This window comes from Oncorhynchus mykiss, chromosome 26, assembly GCF_013265735.2.
Source record: "Oncorhynchus mykiss isolate Arlee chromosome 26, USDA_OmykA_1.1, whole genome shotgun sequence".
Classification (NCBI taxonomy): domain Eukaryota; kingdom Metazoa; phylum Chordata; class Actinopteri; order Salmoniformes; family Salmonidae; genus Oncorhynchus; species Oncorhynchus mykiss.
In genome coordinates this window covers 42,263,954-42,285,535 of record NC_048590.1, presented here as the reverse complement: position 1 = coordinate 42,285,535, position 21,582 = coordinate 42,263,954, and the positions used below count along the sequence as shown (strand labels likewise).

General features: G+C 46.2%; 1 protein-coding gene across 1 annotated transcript in view; it reads right to left on the bottom strand.

The window, feature by feature from the left end:
- The window catches only part of LOC110514283 (ras GTPase-activating-like protein IQGAP1), a 67,105-nt gene that overhangs the window by 4,161 nt on the left and 41,362 nt on the right, over positions 1-21,582 (bottom strand). Inside the window, exons 14-32 of the mRNA XM_036964583.1 lie at positions 20,807-20,931; positions 19,866-20,029; positions 13,817-13,907; positions 13,072-13,239; positions 12,456-12,598; positions 11,477-11,647; positions 9,729-9,812; positions 9,159-9,230; positions 8,308-8,377; positions 7,786-8,150; positions 7,421-7,584; positions 6,720-6,944; positions 6,371-6,511; positions 5,794-5,878; positions 3,877-4,109; positions 3,217-3,349; positions 2,795-2,897; positions 926-1,061; positions 211-298 (exon numbers count right to left, since the gene is read on the bottom strand). Coding sequence (XP_036820478.1) covers positions 211-298; positions 926-1,061; positions 2,795-2,897; positions 3,217-3,349; positions 3,877-4,109; positions 5,794-5,878; positions 6,371-6,511; positions 6,720-6,944; positions 7,421-7,584; positions 7,786-8,150; positions 8,308-8,377; positions 9,159-9,230; positions 9,729-9,812; positions 11,477-11,647; positions 12,456-12,598; positions 13,072-13,239; positions 13,817-13,907; positions 19,866-20,029; positions 20,807-20,931 — 2,761 coding nt within the window. The remainder of the gene's footprint in view (positions 1-210; positions 299-925; positions 1,062-2,794; positions 2,898-3,216; positions 3,350-3,876; positions 4,110-5,793; positions 5,879-6,370; positions 6,512-6,719; positions 6,945-7,420; positions 7,585-7,785; positions 8,151-8,307; positions 8,378-9,158; positions 9,231-9,728; positions 9,813-11,476; positions 11,648-12,455; positions 12,599-13,071; positions 13,240-13,816; positions 13,908-19,865; positions 20,030-20,806; positions 20,932-21,582) is intronic.

Below are 21,582 nucleotides of genomic sequence, written 5' to 3'. Positions count from 1 at the left end.
TGACAGTCAGTACTTTAACCTCAGTCATTGTATCATTTCAAATCAAAGTGCTGGAGTACAGAGCCAAAACAACTGAATGTGTCACCGTCCCAATACTTTGAGCTCAGTGTACTGTTTAGGCGTTATACTGCCAAGTTTACACCTTCACTATTGCACTGAAACGTTTTGTCCAGGTCTCCCTCATTCATCCCTACCTCCTCAGTGCCTCACCTGTTCAGGATTGGCAGCACCCTCCAGAATCTCAGTGAGTGTTTCTCCAGGTTGGAACCGGATCACATCCACGATCAGCCGCTTGGTGCTGGAGAGAGAAAGATAGGGGGAAAGAGACATAGGAGCTATTCTAGGGTGTCAAGACAACAGTAGGTTTATTTTTAGCTGCTAGACTGGAAGCGTAACTTTTAGCCGGTGTGAGCAGAGCGAAAGCCACTTTATGCTATTGTTCTTGGGTGTGAGCTGTGAGTCGAAATCTGGAAATTACAACCAGAGCGAAAAAAACATTCTGAGCAGCGTGAGCCTCCCGTGGAGCCGGCGCTCACACCCAGGTTTCATTTAAATTAATTGGAGCGTCTCACGCTCTGCAAAGGTTACGCCTCTAGTGTAGCAGGCCAGAAAGAGGGAAGATAAGGTTCAGCTGGGAATGCACAAACGACTGAGGAGTCCGGGAACTCAATTTGGCCTCCTTTTGAACTAACACCTTGGAACTAATTGCTTAAAAATCTGTCCTCTCCATCATCTGCACGGATTGGAAATGAAACTTGGCAGGTGAAAACAATATGGTGGCAGCTCATTATTAGGCTGGCTTGCACCTGGTCAGTTCTTTCAGATAAGAGCAGTCGAGAAGGCGAAGCGAGGACCGATTTAGACAATTGAGAAAGAGCCCTAAGAAAGTGTGTATATTTTTATTGTATACTAATATTACTCTTACTTAAGCAGTAGAGTCCTGGCGTCCATCTCGGCATTGGCCTCTCCGGGAACATCAAACTTGTTGGCGAGGGTGAGGGACACCTCTGTCTTCCCCATCGTCTCCCTGTTGGGGTCCCCTGGGGGGAGGGGGTTCTCACCTGGATGGAGAACAGGAGTCAGTTAGAGGAGAGGAAGTTGTGTCATTCACATACACTGTAGAATCCCATGAAGTTGTAGGGAGGGTGGAAGGGAGCTCTATGAGGGGAGAGCGATGACCGGGGAGACATTTAGAAGACTATGGTTTCTTCACTGATGGAGTAGGACAGAGCAGATACACCACGGACACATAGGAAACATTTATTAGGCCTGTTCCTTTCTCATCTTGCCCCTCTACATTTTACATGTATGAAAATATGAACACAGCATACTTTTGTCTACGGTACTGACCGATGGACTATGGAACATCTACGGTACTGACCGAGGGACTATGGAACATCTACGGTACTGACCGATGGACTATGGAACATCTACGGTACTGACCGATGGACTATGGAACATCTACGGTACTGACCGATGAGGGACTATGGAACATCTACGGTACTGACCGAGGGACTATGGAACATCTACGGTACTGACCGATGGACTATGGAACATCTACGGTACTGACCGATGGACTATGGAACATCTACGGTACTGACCGATGGACTATGGAACATCTACGGTACTGACCGATGGACTATGGAACATCTACGGTACTGACCGAGGGACTATGGAACATCTACGGTACTGACCGAGGGACTATGGAACATCTACGGTACTGACCGAGGGACTATGGAACACCTACGGTACTGACCGATGGACTATGGAACACCTACGGTACTGACCGATGGACTATGGAACATCTACGGTACTGACCGAGGGACTATGGAACATCTACGGTACTGACCGAGGGACTATGGAACATCTACGGTACTGACCGATGGACTATGGAACATCTACGGTACTGACCGATGGACTATGGAACATCTACGGTACTGACCGATGGACTATGGAACATCTACGGTACTGACCGATGGACTATGGAACATCTACGGTACTGACCGATGGACTATGGAACATCTACGGTACTGACCGATGGACTATGGAACATCTACGGTACTGACCGATGGACTATGGAACATCTACGGTACTGGCCGATGGACTATGGAACATCTACGGTACTGACCGAGGGACTATGGAACATCTACGGTACTGACCGATGGACTATGGAACATCTACGGTACTGACCGATGGACTATGGAACATCTACGGTACTGACCGATGGACTATATGGCATATCTACGGTACTGACCGAGGGACTATATGGCATATCTACAGTACTGACCGATGAGGGACTCTGGAATATCTACGGTACTGACCGATGAGGGACTCTGGAATATCTACGGTACTGACCGATGAGGGACTCTGGAATATCTACGGTACTGACCGATGAGGGACTCTGGAATATCTACGGTACTGACCGATGAGGGACTCTGGAATATCTACGGTACTGACCGATGAGGGACTCTGGAATATCTACGGTACTGACCGATGAGGGACTCTGGAATATCTACGGTACTGACCGATGAGGGACTCTGGAATATCTACGGTACTGACCGATGAGGGACTCTGGAATATCTACGGTACTGACCGATGAGGGACTCTGGAATATCTACGGTACTGACCGATGAGGGACTCTGGAATATCTACGGTACTGACCGATGAGGGACTCTGGAATATCTACGGTACTGACCGATGAGGAACTCTGGAATATCTACGGTACTGACCGAGGGACTATGGAACATCTACGGTACTGACCCATGGGGGACTATGGAATATCTACGGTACTGACCGATGAGGGACTCTATGGTGGGCACCTCTCCCAGGTCTTCCAGCAGCTCGTGGATGGGGTCGTTGTGCTCCGAGGCGATGGCATCCTGGTGGTCCAACAGCAGCTGGGGTGGGGGGACGAGCAGGAACATTACAATGTGAAAATCTTTATTGTTCACACAATGTGGACATTTGCCTTTGGCTTCATATGGGAGCAAACACATTATCCCTCTGTGGTACTGGCTATGAGAAAATACACTAGTACTTAGTCACAAAATTGTACAAAATGACTCCTCCACGTATAATTTGGGTTTTTCACAACAGAGAAAAAGTAAACTCACTGAGAAGTGTGTAAGAGAGTACTCATTTTTATTTATGAGGGCAGAAATAAGTGTGTGTGTGTGTGTGTGTGTGTGTGTGTGTTTGTGTGTGAGAGAGACTGACCGTGTGTGTGTTGATGACCTCCCCTATAGAGATGTAGATGACAGGTTTCTGAAGCGTGACCAGGTCAGAGTACTGATCCACGTTGAACTTGTCCTCCAATGACGGGACGTCACACGCCGCCAAGAAGAAACGCCTGCGGAGGAACAGAGATACAAGGAGGGTAAGAAGCTACACACATGCCCCACCCACCTCAGGACGCCCTCTTACCAGCCATTATTTCCACGTTTAAGTTAGATGTAAATTCACGTGTCACAATCTTTGGTTGACGATTTATTTAAAAAAGAGAAGCAACACATATTCTAACTCTTGCTTGTACAAAGCACAATTTCATGTTTTTATGATCCTGTAAATGTGTTCTGACCCTTCAAACACATGCCAGGCCCCTTCAAACACATGCCAGGCCCCTTCAAACACATGCCAGGCCCCTTCAAACACATGCCAGGCCCCTTCAAACACATGCCAGGCCCCTTCAAAGGATCAACAATGGAACGTGTTTTTTGATCTGCATCCATTTCAATGTCGATGCTTAGATGGGGATTAAACGCACCAAGATAATATTTATAACACAAGACAGAGATAAGTGATAAATGTTTTCCATTTTAACATTTTCCACAGCATGCCCTAATGAACACGACCCATAAAGACCGTCCTCCACTGCACCTGAACTTCTGGTAGGAGCTGCTGAGGTACTCGTTGATGGGGTTGAGGTGGGCGTTGTCCCCCAAGAACATCTTATTGGACGCGGCGTGCTGCAGCATCTTGGCGATGGAGCCCAGGTTCCGCCGTTGGTCTGTGGTCAGCTGACCTCCGGCCGACAGGTCGATGATGTCGAAGGCGTCGGGCGCCACGATGGCCGGATTCATGTAGCGGTAGTACAGCAGGTTACCCACAATCTGAACAGACACACCCCCGTTAGATAGAGCACTGTACCTCCTGTAGGCATCACAGGCAACACCAAGCCTGTCAAGGGACACCAGTGGACAGAGTTTTACTGGTTGTATAAAACTGTTGCTGTGTCCCAGTAATCTTGGATTCCTTTTCTTTATAGCCAATACATTATATCCACTAATCTTGGACTTGAAAAAGTTAAGTAATGTTCAGAGATTCAAACTTAGTAGTCAGGGAGAAAAGGAGACGAGGGAAGTTTGCAGCGAAGAGGAAGGAAGGTTTTTAACAGAATTGGTATGCAGCCTGGGTGTTTGTAGAGAAGGAGGGGGGACTGTCTCACCTTGTCTCAGCAGGAGTACAGAAAGACATGTTCCAACAGAGGAGAGAAGACAAGGGAGGAGAGCATAGCTGTAGAAAGGGGAGGAAGAGAGAAGGAGAACAAGGGGAGAGAGCATAGCTGTAGAAAGGGGAGGAAGAGAGGAGAACAAGGGAAGAGAGCATAGCTGTAGAAAGGGGAGGAAGAGAGAAGGAGAACAAGGGAGGAGAGCATAGCTGTAGAAGGGGGAGGAAGAGAGAAGGAGAACAAGGGAGAGAGGAGAGATGGCGTTAAGGAGAAGGAAGAGAAAGAAGGAAACCACATTCAGTAGAAGAAGAGTGATACCAAGTCAAGCTCACCAGGATAACAGTGCAAGTAGCAGAGCAGAGCCCCGTAGAGCAGAGCAGAGCAGAGTCCCATAGAGCAGAGCAGAGCCCCGTAGAGCAGAGTAGAGCCCCGTAGAGCAGAGCCCCGTAGAGCAGAGCAGAGCCCCGTAGAGCAGAGCAGAGCAGAGCCCCGTAGAGCAGAGCCCCGTAGAGCAGAGCCCCGTAGAGCAGAGCCCCGTAGAGCAGAGCAGAGCCCCGTAGAGCAGAGCAGAGCACAGTAGAGCAGAGCACAGTAGAGCAGAGCACAGTAGAGCAGAGCACAATAGAGCAGAGCACAGTAGAGCAGAGCAGAGCACAGTAGAGCAGAGCCCCGTAGAGCAGAGCACAATAGAGCAGAGCACAGTAGAGCAGAGCACAGTAGAGCAGAGCACAGTAGAGCAGAGCACAGTAGAGCAGAGCACCGTAGAGCAGAGCACCGTAGAGCAGAGCACCGTAGAGCAGAGCACCGTAGAGCAGAGCACCGTAGAGCAGAGCAGAGCACAGTAGAGTAGAGCCCCGTAGAGCAGAGCACAGTAGAGCAGAGCACAGTAGAGCAGAGCCCCGTAGAGCAGAGCCCTGTAGAGCAGAGCACAATAGAGCAGAGCAGAGCACAGTAGAGCAGAGCCCCGTAGAGCAGAGCACAATAGAGCAGAGCACAGTAGAGCAGAGCACAGTAGAGCAGAGCACCGTAGAGCAGAGCACCGTAGAGCAGAGCACCGTAGAGCAGAGCACCGTAGAGCAGAGCACCGTAGAGCAGAGCACCGTAGAGTAGAGTAGAGCAGAGCACAGTAGAGCAGAGCCCCGTAGAGCAGAGCACCGTAGAGCAGAGCACCGTAGAGCAGAGCACCGTAGAGCAGAGCACCGTAGAGCAGAGCACCGTAGAGCAGAGCACCGTAGAGCAGAGCACCGTAGAGCAGAGCACCGTAGAGCAGAGCACCGTAGAGCAGAGCACCGTTCTAGCAGTACAGTATAACATTTGACTATGGTATAAGAATGATATAATGACACCTTTAGAAGCTCGTCCTCTGTAGCGTCGGGGAACTTCTCATGGAGTGTGTCCTTCAGCACCTTGGAGGTGAAACGCATCCCATACCTGACACACACAAAGACCCATTTCTTTACTTTTCTAGAATGTATTTAGAACTGGTTTATTCCCTATAAGTGACCCTCTCTCATAGAAGTGATAGGCATCATAACCCACAGTTGCTGGTTCATGTTCTGTAGAGCAGGAATGAAAAACAGGGAGTCACACAGGCTACATTTAATGTCTGCTGCTTCTCCTTTACAACATGTAAAACTATCAATTCATGTCACAGATTCCAGGTCTAAATCACCTGTTGATAAAAAGGCAAGGTTGAGAACTAGTAGATGTGGCCCTCGAGGGCAGTAGTAGTTTGGACCGACCCCTATTAAATGAGAGCAGCATGGAAATATAAATGACTAGAATGGACATTCCCATTCCAGATGACGGGTGGACAGGCAGCCATATTGAGTGTAGCCACGAGTGTTCCAATCAAATTGCTGTGGTCTGAAGGGCTCTGTCCCTTCTCGTAATTCTATTGAGAACAGAGCTAGAGACACTTACGGGATTTTGTCCACAGAGACAATGATGGCGGACAGGAACTTGTCTGTGACCGTCCTCATGTTCTTGATGGACGCTTCCAGGCGAGTGCGCACCTCCTCGTGACTCATAGCCTGCTCTGGTGTTACCTCATAGGGTAGTTTACTGTTGGAGGAGAGAAGGGGAGGGGCAAGAGGTGGTACAGAAAGGCAGGAGGGAAAGAGCGAGAGAAAGGTACACAGTCATACAATTTCACCCAGAAATTGTAACGACAGCTCTAATACTTTCCATCTTTGAACAGTTGACGCCAAACTCCAACTCCTCTCTGACAGTCTCCTCTGAACTCCATTACCCAGACTCCTCCTCCTCTCACCTGGCCTCTCCAGTTTGTGTCTCCATCTGGTTGACCCAGCTCTTGTAGATGTCCACCGGGTCAGTCTTGATGTTCAGCGTCTTGTCGTCCATGATTTCCTTGACGACAGGTGCCAGGATCTGACGCAGTGCATTCTGGCCTCGGGCGCCGCGGTTGAAGCTCACCACCATCTTGATGACCGTGGGGTTGCCCGTGACGATCTCCTGGATCTGATCCACTTTGGATCTGAGAACACAAGGTTAGGAACATGGTGAGACACTGCTAGACTGTATAAGTGTTTCTGTGTGACTCTGGTTGGTAGAGCATAGCGCTTCGTCGCCAAGGCTCATGTGTTCGATTCCCGCTAGGGCTACCCATATGAAATATGCATGACTGTAAGTGGCATATGCTAAGGTATAAACTGGGTGGTTCGATCCCTGAATGCTGATTGGCTGACAGCCGTGGTATATCAGACCGTATACCACGGGTATGACAAAACCCTTTTTACTGCTGTAATTACATTGGTAACCAGTTTATAATAGCAATACGGTACGATGGGGGTTTGTGGTATATGGCCAATATACCATGGCTAAGGGCTGTATCCAGGCACTCCACGTTGCGTCATGCGTAAGAACAACCCTTATCCGTGGTATATTGGCCATATACCACACCTCCCCAGGCCTTATTGATGAATCCTATTGTTTCAAGTATTAGCTCCTTACTTGATCTCCTCCTGCAGGGCGGTCTTGAAGAGTTTGAGCAGCAGGTACTCCTCTCTCTGGTTGGAGGCGTAGTTATACAGGGTGAAGATCACAGAGTCCATGAACTTAGTGGACTTATTCTGGGGCATCTGGAAGATGAGCTTGGCCAGGTAGGTGGGGTTGGTCTGCAGGGAGGACAGAAAGGAAACACGTTAACTACGGTTAGATTGGATGTTTTCCTGGTCCGTTTCTAGTCTGCTTACTGTCACCTACAGTGTTTTATGTTTCTCAACTGTTTGCGAGTGTGATTCCCTTTGCAGTACTGCTTTGCTAACTGTTTGAGGAGATCAATACATATATGCGTTGACACACAGCATCTACAGTACCTGCAGCAGGTAGAAAAGATACTGATAGGCCTCCAGCTTGAGCCTCTTCTCCTTGCTCAGAGCCTTCAGGCCTCCTCTCTGTTTGTTCATCATCATCAGGTTGGACAGCTCGCCCTTGTTCTTCTTGGTCAGCTTGTTGCTGTGGGACACCACCTCCTGCAGGGTGATCTTGTTCTTGACCAGCAGGCCGATCTTGATGTCCATCAGGTTCAGGTCATTCTCCAGCTGCTGGTTGGAGCGGATGTTGGTGACCACCTCCTCCCGGAGCCTCATCAAGTCCAGCTCTTCCTGAAAGTCCTGGTCGCTGTGGTCCAGGAGGTGGACGAACTTGCGCACCACCGCCATGGGAGGATCGTCAGCGTTGACTGTGTGAGAGAGACAGTGAGAGACAGGGATTCAATCAGGATGGAGTCGTATGTGGCAGAAAGAACAGCTGGGAGACGAGACTCAGTACAGAGAGAAGATGGAGAAAAGAGAAAGCCAGTGGTGGGTGAGGGTTCTCATCATCATCATCATACTCACTGAGTGTCTTGTAGTCGTCTCTGGCTTTGTTGGCTCTGATGAACGCCTGGATCTTCACCACATCATTGATCTGCAACAACAGAGCAAACAGCAGTCACTTCACTGATCAAAAACATGACTGTGTCCCAAATGGCACCCCATTCCCTTAATAGAGCTCTGGTCAAAAGTAGTGCACTATATAGGGAACAGGGTGCCATTTGGGAAGCAGGACTTTTCTAAAGAGAAAGATTACATTGGTAATCTGTAGTTAGTCAGGGTACAGAGTTAAGTGAGCCATCTAGCCTAGTAGCCTCATTAAGCTGAAAGGACATTTAAATGTGGGACGAGTGTGTCCCACATGGCACCCAATTTCCTATATAGTACACTACTATGACCAGGGCCCATAGGGCTCTGTTCAAAAGTAGTGCACTATTTGAAAGTAGTGCACTATTTAGGGAAAAGGGTGCCATTGGGACGCAGAGAGAGTAAATGTCAGTGGATGTGTCAGGCGAGGATATAAAGAGTTAGATGTGACGTCATACAGTGAATACAGAAGACTAGAGAACAGACAGCCCTGGGCACACCATATAACTACAACTCACCTCAGTCACATTTATGTAGCGCTTTTCACAAAATTGACAACGTGCTTTGCTGTTAGCTGGGCTAGAGTCAAGTAGTAGCATAGTAACAAGGCAACATTTCCTGAGAGCAGGAAACCTTAACAGGAACCAGACTCTACAAACTACTGGACCTTCTAGCTACTTGTCTTTCGTCAAAGATTCATACTCATTTTCCAGAAATACCTTTTTTTTATAGTATCTTTATCTTGTAAAATAAGATAAAATAAGGGTGAACTAAATACATCAACTCACATGGTCCTTGAAGTGCTTCAGGCGGTCTCTGTACTTCTTGCGAGCTTGGTGCATCCTCACCATCGACTGGATCTAAAACAATAACTCAACTAGGTCAATACTAAAAAAGATTTGAAATTCACCAAAAACCTCAGACTTAAAGGAAAAGCAGCAACACAGGCTCATGTTCATTAAGGCCCAAAAGAAAAGAAAATGGACTAAAACAGGGGACAGACAACCTGGCCTTGTCCAATAAGAAAATAAAATGGACTGAAACAGGGAGGGACAACCTGGCCTTGTCCAATAAGAAAAGTAAATGGACTGAAACAGGGAGGGACAACCTGGCCTTGTCCAATAAGAAAAGTAAATGGACTGAAACAGGGAGGGACAACCTGGCCTTGTCCAATAAGAAAATAAAATGGACTGAAACAGGGAGGGACAACCTGGCCTTGTCCAATAAGAAAAGTAAATGTTTATTTTGCAAAGCGTTTAGAACGTTGCATGCCCCAATGAACAGGACCCACCAATCAAGGTCATGTATTGTTGTTTTATTATAAAGATGGCTACACGTACAGTAGCTGGAGACCTTACCTTAACAGCATCCTCGCTGTGGTCATTCAGGTACTCCTTCCTCTTTATATAGACCTTCCTCTGCTTGTAGCCTCTAAAATGAGCCTGTAAGATACAGACAAATATACAGGACCAGTGTTAAGAAGCACAAGAGCATTTTTAGGGCCAAATTCACAGACAGTCTGAGTCCTAGACTAAAAATCATGTTCAATGGAAAATCACCATTGAAAGTGCTCTTAGACCAGTCTGAGAAACTGTCCCTTAAAGTTAAACATGGCAATAAAGTGGTAGAATGTTTTCTTTAAAATGGCCCAAACCCTTCAGTGTTTGCAGAACTGGGTAGATACTGTTGAAGGCTTAGGGCTAAGGGAATGATTTGAGACTGGCTGTGTAGCACTGGAGTTGTGTATGTTCTATCACATCCAGACAGGATTTTTTTATTTAACTAGGCAAGTCAGTTGAGAACAAATTCTTATTTACAATGACGCTCTAGGAACAGTGGGTTAACTGCCTTGTTCAGGGGCAGAACGACAGATTTTAACCTCGTCAGCTTGTCGTAGCAGAATCAGTTAGGTAACATTGATAAATAAGATGTATTATCAACTTTCAGAAATATGCTTATGTGGGAAAGTCACTTGGGCCCAGAGAGGGAAGAGGTCAGGCTTGTCTTCATATGTGAACGTGTCTTTTAAACCATGTGAAGGGATGATTGAGGGGGAACAATTATCTCTTGGCTCCACAATGTCTGTGTGCTAGTCACTCCCTACTTTTCCCATTTGGGGGGGAAGGAGTAGGACAGTCTGGAACCACTGTATGTCCCCTCTGATGTCCAAACTTGTCTTTCATGGTATATGACCTAGAGGCTCACTCTTCTCCGTGAGCTTGTCCTGGAGGGATTGTATTTGAGATGGGAGTATCTAGAATTGACAATTGATATATGCCATTGGATGAGGTAATGTTTTGGTAATATCAAGAACGAGAAGTAGAACCTCGTCTAAGAGAGCAAACTGAACAATAATTTATAGCTAATGCTGTCTGGCTATGGGATACTCCTCTCAAGTAAAAGTCTTTCTTTGTGCAGTTTTCCTACGACCTGTGGTTCGTCATTGTGAGTTGAGGGGTGGATCTTTGCTATAAAAGATCTGTTGCCATTATGTTGACACTTTCAGAATTCATTTAATTGATCTGAGAGTCAAAGGGCTACGGTGAAGCTCATATTACTAAAATATTAAGTTTAAAGTATAACTCTGACTTGTGTGTGGTTTGTAAACTCTCCTTTCACTTAGTAATACAGGAAATTACCACGACAAGCTCGGGGATTCGATCCAGCAACTTTTCGGTTACTAGTCCAAGCTCTACCTGCCGCCCCTGGAGTCCCATAGGCATATAGAATTAGGAGTCCCATAGGCCGGCGCACAATTGGCCCAGCGTCGGCCGGGTTTAGGCCATCATTGTAAATAAGAATTTGTTCTCAACTGACTTGCCTAGTTAAATAAAGGTCACATTTAAAATATTTACATTTTCAAAGTGTGTACTGTGAAATGTGTAATGACTATGGGTGAATCTCAATTGTATTTCCTTGATTGCTCGCGCCCCCTCTCCTCGCCTCCTTCTCAAAGCACATTGGAGGAGAAGATCCGAGGGGAGGAAACTCAAGTCTTCTGCTCCAATGGACTTTGAGAAGGAGATGAGGAGAAAGGATGTGAAGAATCAAGGAAATACTGAGATTCACTCCATGTCCAAAGGAAGGGAAGAGTTTGACCTCTGACCTGTATGGTGGTAATGGCTGGGTCCTGAGATTTCAGGAAGTCTTTTCTCTCCTTCAGGCCTTTCCTCACCAGGTAGCCACGGCATCCGGCCTGCAGCTTGGCAATCAGGCTCTCATTGGCCAGCCACAGCTGCTCCCGGTTGTAGGTGGTGGTCACCCCGGAAACCACAGACTGATTGACAACACAGAGAGCCAGTCACACACAGGCCCACTTACATAATGACATAGTATCAACACAGCTTTAGGGGTGGCAGTGGAAGGTGTGTCTGTTTTTAGCAAAAGAGATGGGAGTTAAGTGAGAATGATAAAGGAAAATCTCAAATGGCAAATTCACCTAATCGTACAAATACCAAGAAGGTAGTCTGTATGGACCATGACAGTATTCACACTTGGGATCCACGCACTTAACTACTAGTTTTTTGGCAAGTCTACTATTGATATTATTGAATGATTTATATTAAGATCTGAGTTGCGCACAATGATCTCAACTATACATTCGCCTGCATGAGCATAAACAATGTAAGACTTGAGGTTGTCCACTTAGCTACGGAGGAGTTTAGTATTAGCATTTCCTTTAAAAACAATGGGAGTGGTAGGAGGAGCGCTGTTAGCATGCTCCACAAAGCTACATCACTACAACACCACAGTACTGCGGCCTGTTCAGCTGGGTGCAGCGTTATAGATCGTCCACATAGAAATGCATTTTGTAGAACAGAGGAGTCTCATGTAAGAGGGAATCATGCACGTTCTATTCATTACAATTCTATCTACAAGGTTCTGAATGTTTCAGCTCAATGAATACAGCCAGAGAGGAAGAGGCAAAGCCCTGTATGGTGTAGGGTGAAACTGCCCCTAGACACGGCCAGTCTTACATTTTCCCCACTAATGGTTGACGTTATGATTTGGGCAGGAGGAACTGATCCTAGCTCTGTACACAGGGGAAACTTCACCCAGGGCTCCCAGTATCCATCTTAGCCTACCTGGATGTCCTCCTTGTTGAGCTGGGTGTTGTTATGGAGGAAGTCTGCAGGTTCAGTCCAGGAGCCCTCTCCTGTCTTCAGGTTGTAGTAGTAGTTGTGTCCTCCCTTCACCCAGTGCTTCATCCAGTCACTGCCGTTGTCACCTGGAGCATGAACACACAGCGTTATGGACATATTTCTCAGCAAGTTATTTACAGACTGTACATCTTGATATATCTAGCTCCATCCATCTGTCAGTCAGGGAACCATGTATACCTTGTCTGTTGTACTAAAGCAAGTGATCAAGCTCCTTTATATCTGCAGTTCCTGGGTAAGAAACATCTTTTGACTATGAACATTAACTTGCTCTGGCTGATGCCATTTAGTCACATCTACTAATGGAACCTACATGTTCCTGTACTAACTCATTGTAGAACAAACTAATTGCAGGTAATGAACACAAAACAATTAAAGTAATGAAAGAAAACTGGCCACAGTGTGTGACTGTGGCCCAATGGCAGCCAATGCCCTATATAGGGCATATACAGTATATCCCCCTCCATAGGGGTCTGGTCAACAGTGCACTATGTAGGGAAAAGGGTGCCATTTGGGATGCAGCCATGACCATCCTCCTCACCATCCTGGGTCTTGTCCTGTTTGATCTTGGCCAGGTCGTCCTGGTAGTTCTGGACACACTCAGGGGTGACTCCGTAGAGGCCGGCCCCAGGGGAGCGCAGTGCAGCCAGGGTCTTAGGCGCCTCGCCACTGTCCACCGCTCTGTTAATGGCCTGGATGGCCTGGGAGACTGACGAGGAAACAGGGAGACGAGTGATTCTTTTTTTACTTGGTTTTTCAGTATTTCATCATGCTCTACTTACAGGAAATAGCTTGGAACCAAACCTGTGATCAAATAGTATGTGTTCTTTCAAATACCTTCGCTGTGTTTGATTGAGATTGCCTGACACGATGGAACCAATGGAATAGTCCCAAATGTGCTAAGCTTGCCCTTCTGAAACGCTGGAAAAATGGAATAGTCCCAAATGTGCTAAGCTTGCCCTTCTGACACGCTGGAAAAATGGAATAGTCCCAAATGTGCTAAGCTTGCCCTTCTGACACGCTGGAAAAATGGAATAGTCCCAAATGTGCTAAGCTTGCCCTTCTGACACGCTGGAAAAATGGAATAGTCCCAAATGTGCTAAGCTTGCCCTTCTGACACGCTGGAAAAATGGAATAGTCCCAAATGTGCTAAGCTTGCCCATATGACACTTCAGGCAGTCAATCAAATGTATTTGAAATAAATCTGATACTATGTAAACCCAGGTCTGCTTGAAACCCTGAGGAAAAGGTGCTTGTGGGACAGCTAGGGTGTGTACTATTCTTACACTGCAAGGCCTCCTGGGTATCCTTATTGGACATCAGTACGGCGTTCTGGATCTCATCCAACCAGAGCACAGCAGAGGGGTCCTCGGTCTCCTGGAAGAACACACAGTGAGGCGGTCAGTCTAACTCCAAAACAGCACACACCCACCCACTGGGTCTGCAGCATATTTACTGCCATTCTACTGAATTACCACTGGAGGGCGATCTCCTCCTGCTGAATGAGAGGACTTGGGTCTAAATGGCATCCAACCACAATGGCATGAGACCACAGGAAAGGGAACTCTATAGACTAGTACAAGGTGTCACCCCCACACAACAGAACTGCAAATGAAAATCAGAGACATTGGTCATTCCACTTATTTCAACAGAAATCCAATCTCAGGAGATGGAGAACAGAAGTCAATCATGGCTGATGTTATAAACCAAACATCTGATAGCAGTAAACACCTGCTTAGTGCAAAGGTCTACAGCAGGCAGTGAGAAACTACATCTTTAGTCTGAAATCTAAGTTGCAGAAGTATGAAATACCCTCTCATATCAGTCCACATTCCTGCAACAGCATTCCCTCCCCGTGTACACTCTTGACCATCATGACAAGTCAATTGGATGAGCATATTAGCTAACTGAAACCATGACAGTTCGAAACACTTTGTCAAGTCTCTGTGTTTTAAGTACGCAGTAGCACAGACAGCTAACTCTCTCTCTGCTAGCTGGTTTCCGGAGGGAGCGGGGCTAGCTGCTAATAGGCCAACAGGACAGGCCCTCTTTGTGACTCCCCCACCTACCTGCCCCTCCCCCACCCCCACCTATCTGCCCCTCCCTCCTCCTGCAGTGTTTCAGGGGAGGGGGGCTGGGGGAGACCGATACCAAAACTCAAGGTAGGTGTGGTTCCTTGTGCAAGCCAGGTAGGCAGGTAGTGGCTGCGCTACCAACATTCAGGGTGAAGTTTCCCCTAGATGCTGATACAGGGTCAGTTTTGTATTTCCCCCACAAATGGTGAAGGTTAGGATTGGGGTGGGGAAGCAGATCCTAGAGCTCTACCTAAGGGAAACACTGGCTCGCAATCCGTCAGTGGCAGGATAGCTTTATTGACAGTAATTAAGGGGTTAGTGCTAATTCATATTGGTTTGGAAATCAGCCTTGCAGCTGGGGGCAGGTAAGCGATACAGAAAGGGTGTGGTGCCAGAGAGGGGATGGGAGTAGAAGGACGCATCTTATTAACTAGGACTCCTGACAAACAGACAACTGCTGGGTTGTGTTCATTAGGCACCCAACAGAAGAAAACAGACTAAAACAGGGAGGGACTGAAACGCTCAATTTGTTACAATAGGTTTTTAAAATGTTTTTCACTGTGTGTGCCCTTATGAACAGACCCCTGATCAGAATAGAGGAAGTGAAAGCCGATAGGGTGGTGTTCTTAGCCAGTGAACCCTCCCTTCATTGCCTCAGTAATGCAGTCTAGTCCCTACATGTCCTTATATAAAGTCTTCCTACAGAAGTCCTCTATTCCAGGATGTTGACTGGTATCAGAGGAGTCAGTGGTCACAACACAGCTTGTGAACATATACATCACATAAAAACATCACAACACAGCTTGTAAACATATACATCACATAAAAACATCACAACACAGCTTGTAAACATATACATAACATAAAAACATCACAACACAGCAGTGCACATGCACCCCACGGACACACACAGTGAGCATGAGTCACACACACACAGTGAGCATGAGTCACATGCACACAGAGCCGTACATGCTTTAATGATGATGTGAGCGATGAAGCTGGACTCGTACAGAGCTCCAGACTTGTCCCCCCACCGTGTTTACTTTGGCCGTCAAGCTGAACCCTCAGACCACAAGACTGGCACAGAAAAATATATCACAGGCTGTACATGGATGTCTGGCATCACATGAACAATCCCTGATGAAACATCAGCGTCTGAGAAAGAAATCTGGGCCGTGTTCAGAAGGCACGACGTGGAGTGAAACAGGGACACACTATCTGAACTTGTCCAATAAGAAACTCGTATTCTTTTTCTGTTACAAACATTTTGCTGCGGCGTGCTCTAACGAACAGGGGCCTAGTCACACACTAGAAACCTAGATGTGTATACAAAACTATATCTCAAACCTATTGCTCTATGGTCCACCAAAAGGCTAAAGAATTAATTAGTGAATCATTGCACAAAAGTATAGATCTACAGTATGTCTAGGATCTGAAATCAAATTCTATGTATTAACCTGGGGCCTGTTCAGGAGGGCGTGATGTTACAGAAAATAACAGAACAGATACAGCCAGATATGATCTGAAAGTTCCACCATAATGAATATACCCCTGTGTTCATTCTCCTTCAACAGCTCCCATTCCTTCCCATCTGCTACTATCCCCATGTCCCATCAACCCCCTCCACCTGCAGCTGTGGAGCACATGAGCAGCATCAGGCCTTTGAAATCCAGCCGGAACCTCTTGTTTCTAACAACTTCCTGTGTCTGTGCCGCGTGTCTGACTGAGTCATCCAAATCTGAACGCACCGTAGTAGAGTCACTCCTAGAGCAGGACTTTCAGCCATGGATTTGATCCTTTGGAGACCATGAAGATATTTGACCCCTACGTGTGTGGTGTGTGTACACACGGAGTATACCAAACATTAGGAACATCTTCCTAATATTGAGTTGCACCCCCCTCCTTTTGCCCTCAGAACAGCCTTAATTCACAGAGGCAGGGACTCAAGTGTTCCATGGGGATGCTGGCCCATGTTGACTCCAGTGCTTCTCACAGTTGTGTGAAGTTGCCTGGATGTCCATAAGGTGTCGGATTGGTGGATTTAACAAGTGTGGATTTAACAAGTGACATCAATAAGGGATCACAGCTTTCTCCTGGATTCACCTGGTCAGTCTGTCATGGAAAGAGCAGGTGTCCGTAATGTTTTGTACACTCAGTGTGTGTCTGTCGGTCTTGTCCAAAACCAACCCACCACAAAGGAGAATGCTCCCCTCAGCTATCAGACCCATGGAGGGGGCACGAGAGCCCCAGAGGGCCCAGGTGAAACCAACTAAATGGGTCTACTATGAAAAGTCCCCTTCTGATGTAGTGCTCAGCTTCGTGCCCTTTTAAGGAAGCAGACAGAGTAGTCCTGGTTTGTTATTTCCTATGCCTGTGAAAAAGATCACCAGGGAAATAGCTTGCTTTCTTTACCACTCCCCTCCTCCCTCGCTCTCCTTCCTTCCTTCTTTCCCTAAAAGCGTGATTTGGAAAAAGGTCTTAGCAAACGAACGTCACATTGCCACGACGGGAACGCTTGAGATGTGACCAGCCCATTGTTGACAATTAAAACATTCTCCCGTACACTGGCTGTGAGAGTACAAGGGCGGAGGCCAACTTCTATAGGCCAACTTCTAACAGGAAAAACTGAGAAATACACACACTGTGGACACTTTCTATTTAATGCTTCTGGCCTTAAGTTTTAGCAATGATGAGTCATTCTGGTTAAAAACTTGGGCAAGCCAGCTTCTGTGGAAAGTGCAGCTCACTGAGCTAAACTAAAGCTTTGGCCAAATAACTATATCAGAATGTCCTAATATGTGACTTCTCTGTGTGGTTCTACATCTACAGTCTTCCCCACAGCAGTTCACATCGGCACTTTTGTCTGTGGTAAACCATGGCCCTTACCCTTTTGACCCCACCTGCATCTTCTACAGTCTTGTTTCTGTTTCACCAGCAAACACAACCAAATGTGGGACTAGAGTGGTGACATCATATGGGACCATTACATAGATGTGCACATACAAGAACAACGACACTCATCACCCCACCCAGGCAAGATAACACAGTTAAGTTAGTCAGAGGCCGTGTGTGTGTGTGTGTGTGTGTGTGTGTGTGTGTGTGTCAGGTCTAATGAGTTTATGGCTTGTATCTACACTAATCTACTTCCCAGTAACAAGACTGACAGTCTCGGTCAGCCCGTTTGGCTTTGAATTGGCCTATACAGTTTGACTGCTGTACATAAAGGCTATTTTAGTCAGTCCTTTTGTTGTTAAGTTGAAAGAAAGGAGAAAGAAAGAGGGAGCGAGATGAAAGAGAAAAAGGAGGGAAAGAGAGAGTTCACTTGCTTTGGCAATATTAATATGGTTCTCATGCCAATAAAGCCCTTGAATTCAATTCAAATGATAAAGAGGGAAAAGACCAAGGGAAGGAGAGTCAAAAAGAGAGAGAATGAAAATGAAAGAAAAGATGGGGGTGCGAGACAGACAGGAAGTGAGTGGGAGGGGTCAGCAGGACCAGCCGGGGGAGCAGAAAGCATGATCACACCATGACATCACTGAGGGGGTTTAGTGGGAGTCATGTGGGGATGATGGGGCTGAATCACATGGAGTCAGTCCACTGTCCCTCAGGACATCAGCCAAGAAAACACCACTCAAAAATAATATTTATACACAGACTAACAATTATATTTACGCATGACTACAATAATATTCTGGTTGTTTAGAGATGTGTATATTAAAATAAAGTTCAAGATAAATGTTTACTTATAGTACAGAGCCTGTAGTCCTTAAGGTAGCCCCATCCCACTTCTGACACCAATGTTGCCAATTTTTATACACCATACTTATTAAGCGTAGGTTGGAACAGAGATTAGGCACTATATTTGAAGGTCTGTCTTAGAGACACACTCAACAACCTATTGAAAAAACACCTGTGAACTAACTGTAGAGGAGCTATATTTGCATACAGTGCCTCGGGTGTTTGTATAATGCCGACGTAGCATTGTGCACTCCAACACACCCCTGCCGACCTCGGGACCTATCCATCACCAAGCAAACAGACGTTTTGACGAGAAACTGCTGCTCTACTCAACTGTAAACAAGTGTCAGTTAAATATCTACGGTACCAAATGATCTGCTTCTACTTCGCATATTACATGTAAATAGTTGGGTCAAGTGTGTTTTTGCATCACTTTTTCAATTTTCTGTAATTTTAGGTCAAAAAAGCCTTTCAGATGAAAACATCTGCAGGGCTAGCTCTATGCTAGTGTGATTCAAGGGCATCCAACACCGATGCTCAAACTCCCATCAGTCAGTAATGCTCTGAAACCAGACAGACTCCCATCAGTCAGTAATGCTCTGAAACCAGACAGACTCCCATCAGTCAGTAATGCTCTGAAACCAGACAGACTCCCATCAGTCAGTAATGCTCTGAAACCAGACAGACTCCCATCAGTCAGTAATGCTCTGAAACCAGAGACTCCCATCAGTCAGTAATGCTCTGAAACCAGAGACTCCCATCAGTCAGTAATGCTCTGAAACCAGAGACTCCCATCAGTCAGTAATGCTCTGAAACCAGACAGACTCCCATCAGTCAGTAATGCTCTGAAACCAGACAGACTCCCATCAGTCAGTAATGCTCTGAAACCAGAGACTCCCATCAGTCAGTAATGCTCTGAAACCAGAGACTCCCATCAGTCAGTAATGCTCTGAAACCAGAGACTCCTATCAGTCAGTAATGCTCTGAAACCAGACAGACTCCCATCAGTCAGTAATGCTCTGAAACCAGACAGACTCCCATCAGTCAGTAATGCTCTGAAACCAGAGACTCCAATCAGTCAGTAATGCTCTGAAACCAGAGACTCCCATCAGTCAGTAATGCTCTGAAACCAGAGACTCCTATCAGTCAGTAATGCTCTGAAACCAGAGACAAGCACAGAAGGAGAAAGTGGAGGAGTCTAACACCTCCACCCAGGTGACTGGTCCAGTTCATTACAATGAGGTGAGAAAGACACCGTCCCAGTAAAGCAGAAAGGAGAGGGTGTGTAATATGTGTTTGTGCGCTACGTAAAGTGTGTTTAAGGTGTGACATGAGTCAAGCAGCTCAGTGCCAAAACCCACCCAGTCAAGCAGCTCTGTGCCAAAACACACCCAGTCAAGCAGCTCTGTGCCAAAACCCACCCAGTCAAGCAGCTCTGTGCCAAAACACACCCAGTCAAGCAGCTCTGTGCCAAAACACACCCATTTTGTGTGTGTGTGTACACACATCAATTGGTCCTTACATGTGCCTTCTCCCTGCGGGCCTCAAGCAGTTTGTCGTAGTAGTGCTGGGCGACAGATGGGTCTACGTCTGTTAGCTTGGCTGCAGAGTGCAGGAGGGCTTCTAGGGTGTTCTGTGGGTCTCCCCCATCCAGAGCTTCGTTGATCTGACCGATGGCCACAATACCTACACACACACACACACACACACACACACCAAAGGGTTGATTAAGATAACACATCTTTATTGTTAGCAAAGGACAAATCCTTTGAAGCATTTATGAGCATTTATGAGCACAAGGGCATATAATACATCACAAGTCACAAACATAAGGATTAGCCTGAGACATAGATGTGGGAAGGTAGAAGAGACAATCTGGTATGTTAGACACTTTAAAACCCATATGTTAGCATTGTCCATCTATTAGTGGAAGAGATCTATTTTTGAAAAAGTAATGCTATCTTTTTAAAGATCTTATGACACCACTGTTTCTATGACATCACCGTTATGTTCTCTTTTTCAACTCAGAATTCAGACTGATGAGGAATGTCCATAGAGTTGCATAGAGGGTGCCCTTGGCCCAAAGCCTGTTTAGCATGGGCATCACCGTTGAGTGCTTTCACAGCACTGCCAATGTCACACTAGAGGACATTATAAAGATGGAGAAGTACATGAGAGCTCATCTCCTATGGGAATGTCTCAGACTTTCAAACATGTTGAGGAATACTGAGGTCAAGTGATCTTGAAAAGCCAAATAAATGAGGTGGAGGGACTCATTATCAGTGGTCTCCTCTTTTAGACCTATTTTATGGTTACAAGTCTTGGAAGTAGAGTTCTGCTGTGTGTGTGTGTGTGTGTGTACATGCATTCTGGCAAGTATGTGCATGTGTGTTCCTGCATGTGTGCGCACGTGTGTTTGTGTACATGTTTGTACGTGTGCATGCAAGTGTGTGGTCCACTCACGTTCGTGCTCCTCCTGTATGGTCAAGTTGACCTGGTCAACACAGGCCTGGATGTCGTTCCAGGTCAGATAGTCACTGCCTTCCTCCCTGGCCACTGCCTTCAGCCGCATCAATTCATCCATATACCTGAGACACCAACACCAGGGTTAATGAGTGCCGATCCTAAATTAATGAGAATTATTGTTACCATCTCATTTCTTCTAATTCTAATTAGACATTAAACCTCATAGTTACAGACTAACCAGTCAACTGAACAGACAACATTAAACCTGATAGTTACAGACTAACCAGTCAACTGAACAGACATTAAACCTCATAGTTACAGACTAACCAGTCAACTGAACAGACATTAAACCTCATAGTTACAGACTAACCAGTCAACTGAACAGACATTAAACCTCATAGTTACAGACTAACCAGTCAACTGAACAGACATTAAACCTGATAGTTACAGACTAACCAGTCAACTGAACAGACAACATTAAACCTCATAGTTACAGACTAACCAGTCAACTGAACAGACATTAAACCTGATAGTTACAGACTAACCAGTCAACTGAACAGACAACATTAAACCTCATAGTTACAGACTAACCAGTCAACTGAACAGACAACATTAAACCTCATAGTTACAGACTAACCAGTCAACTGAACAGACAACATTAAACCTGATAGTTACAGACTAACCAGTCAACTGAACAGACAACATCAAACCGGGACATTTATTGAGTGCCAGAAAATTAATTACTGTTGATTACAGACGTACATGTTTACTAC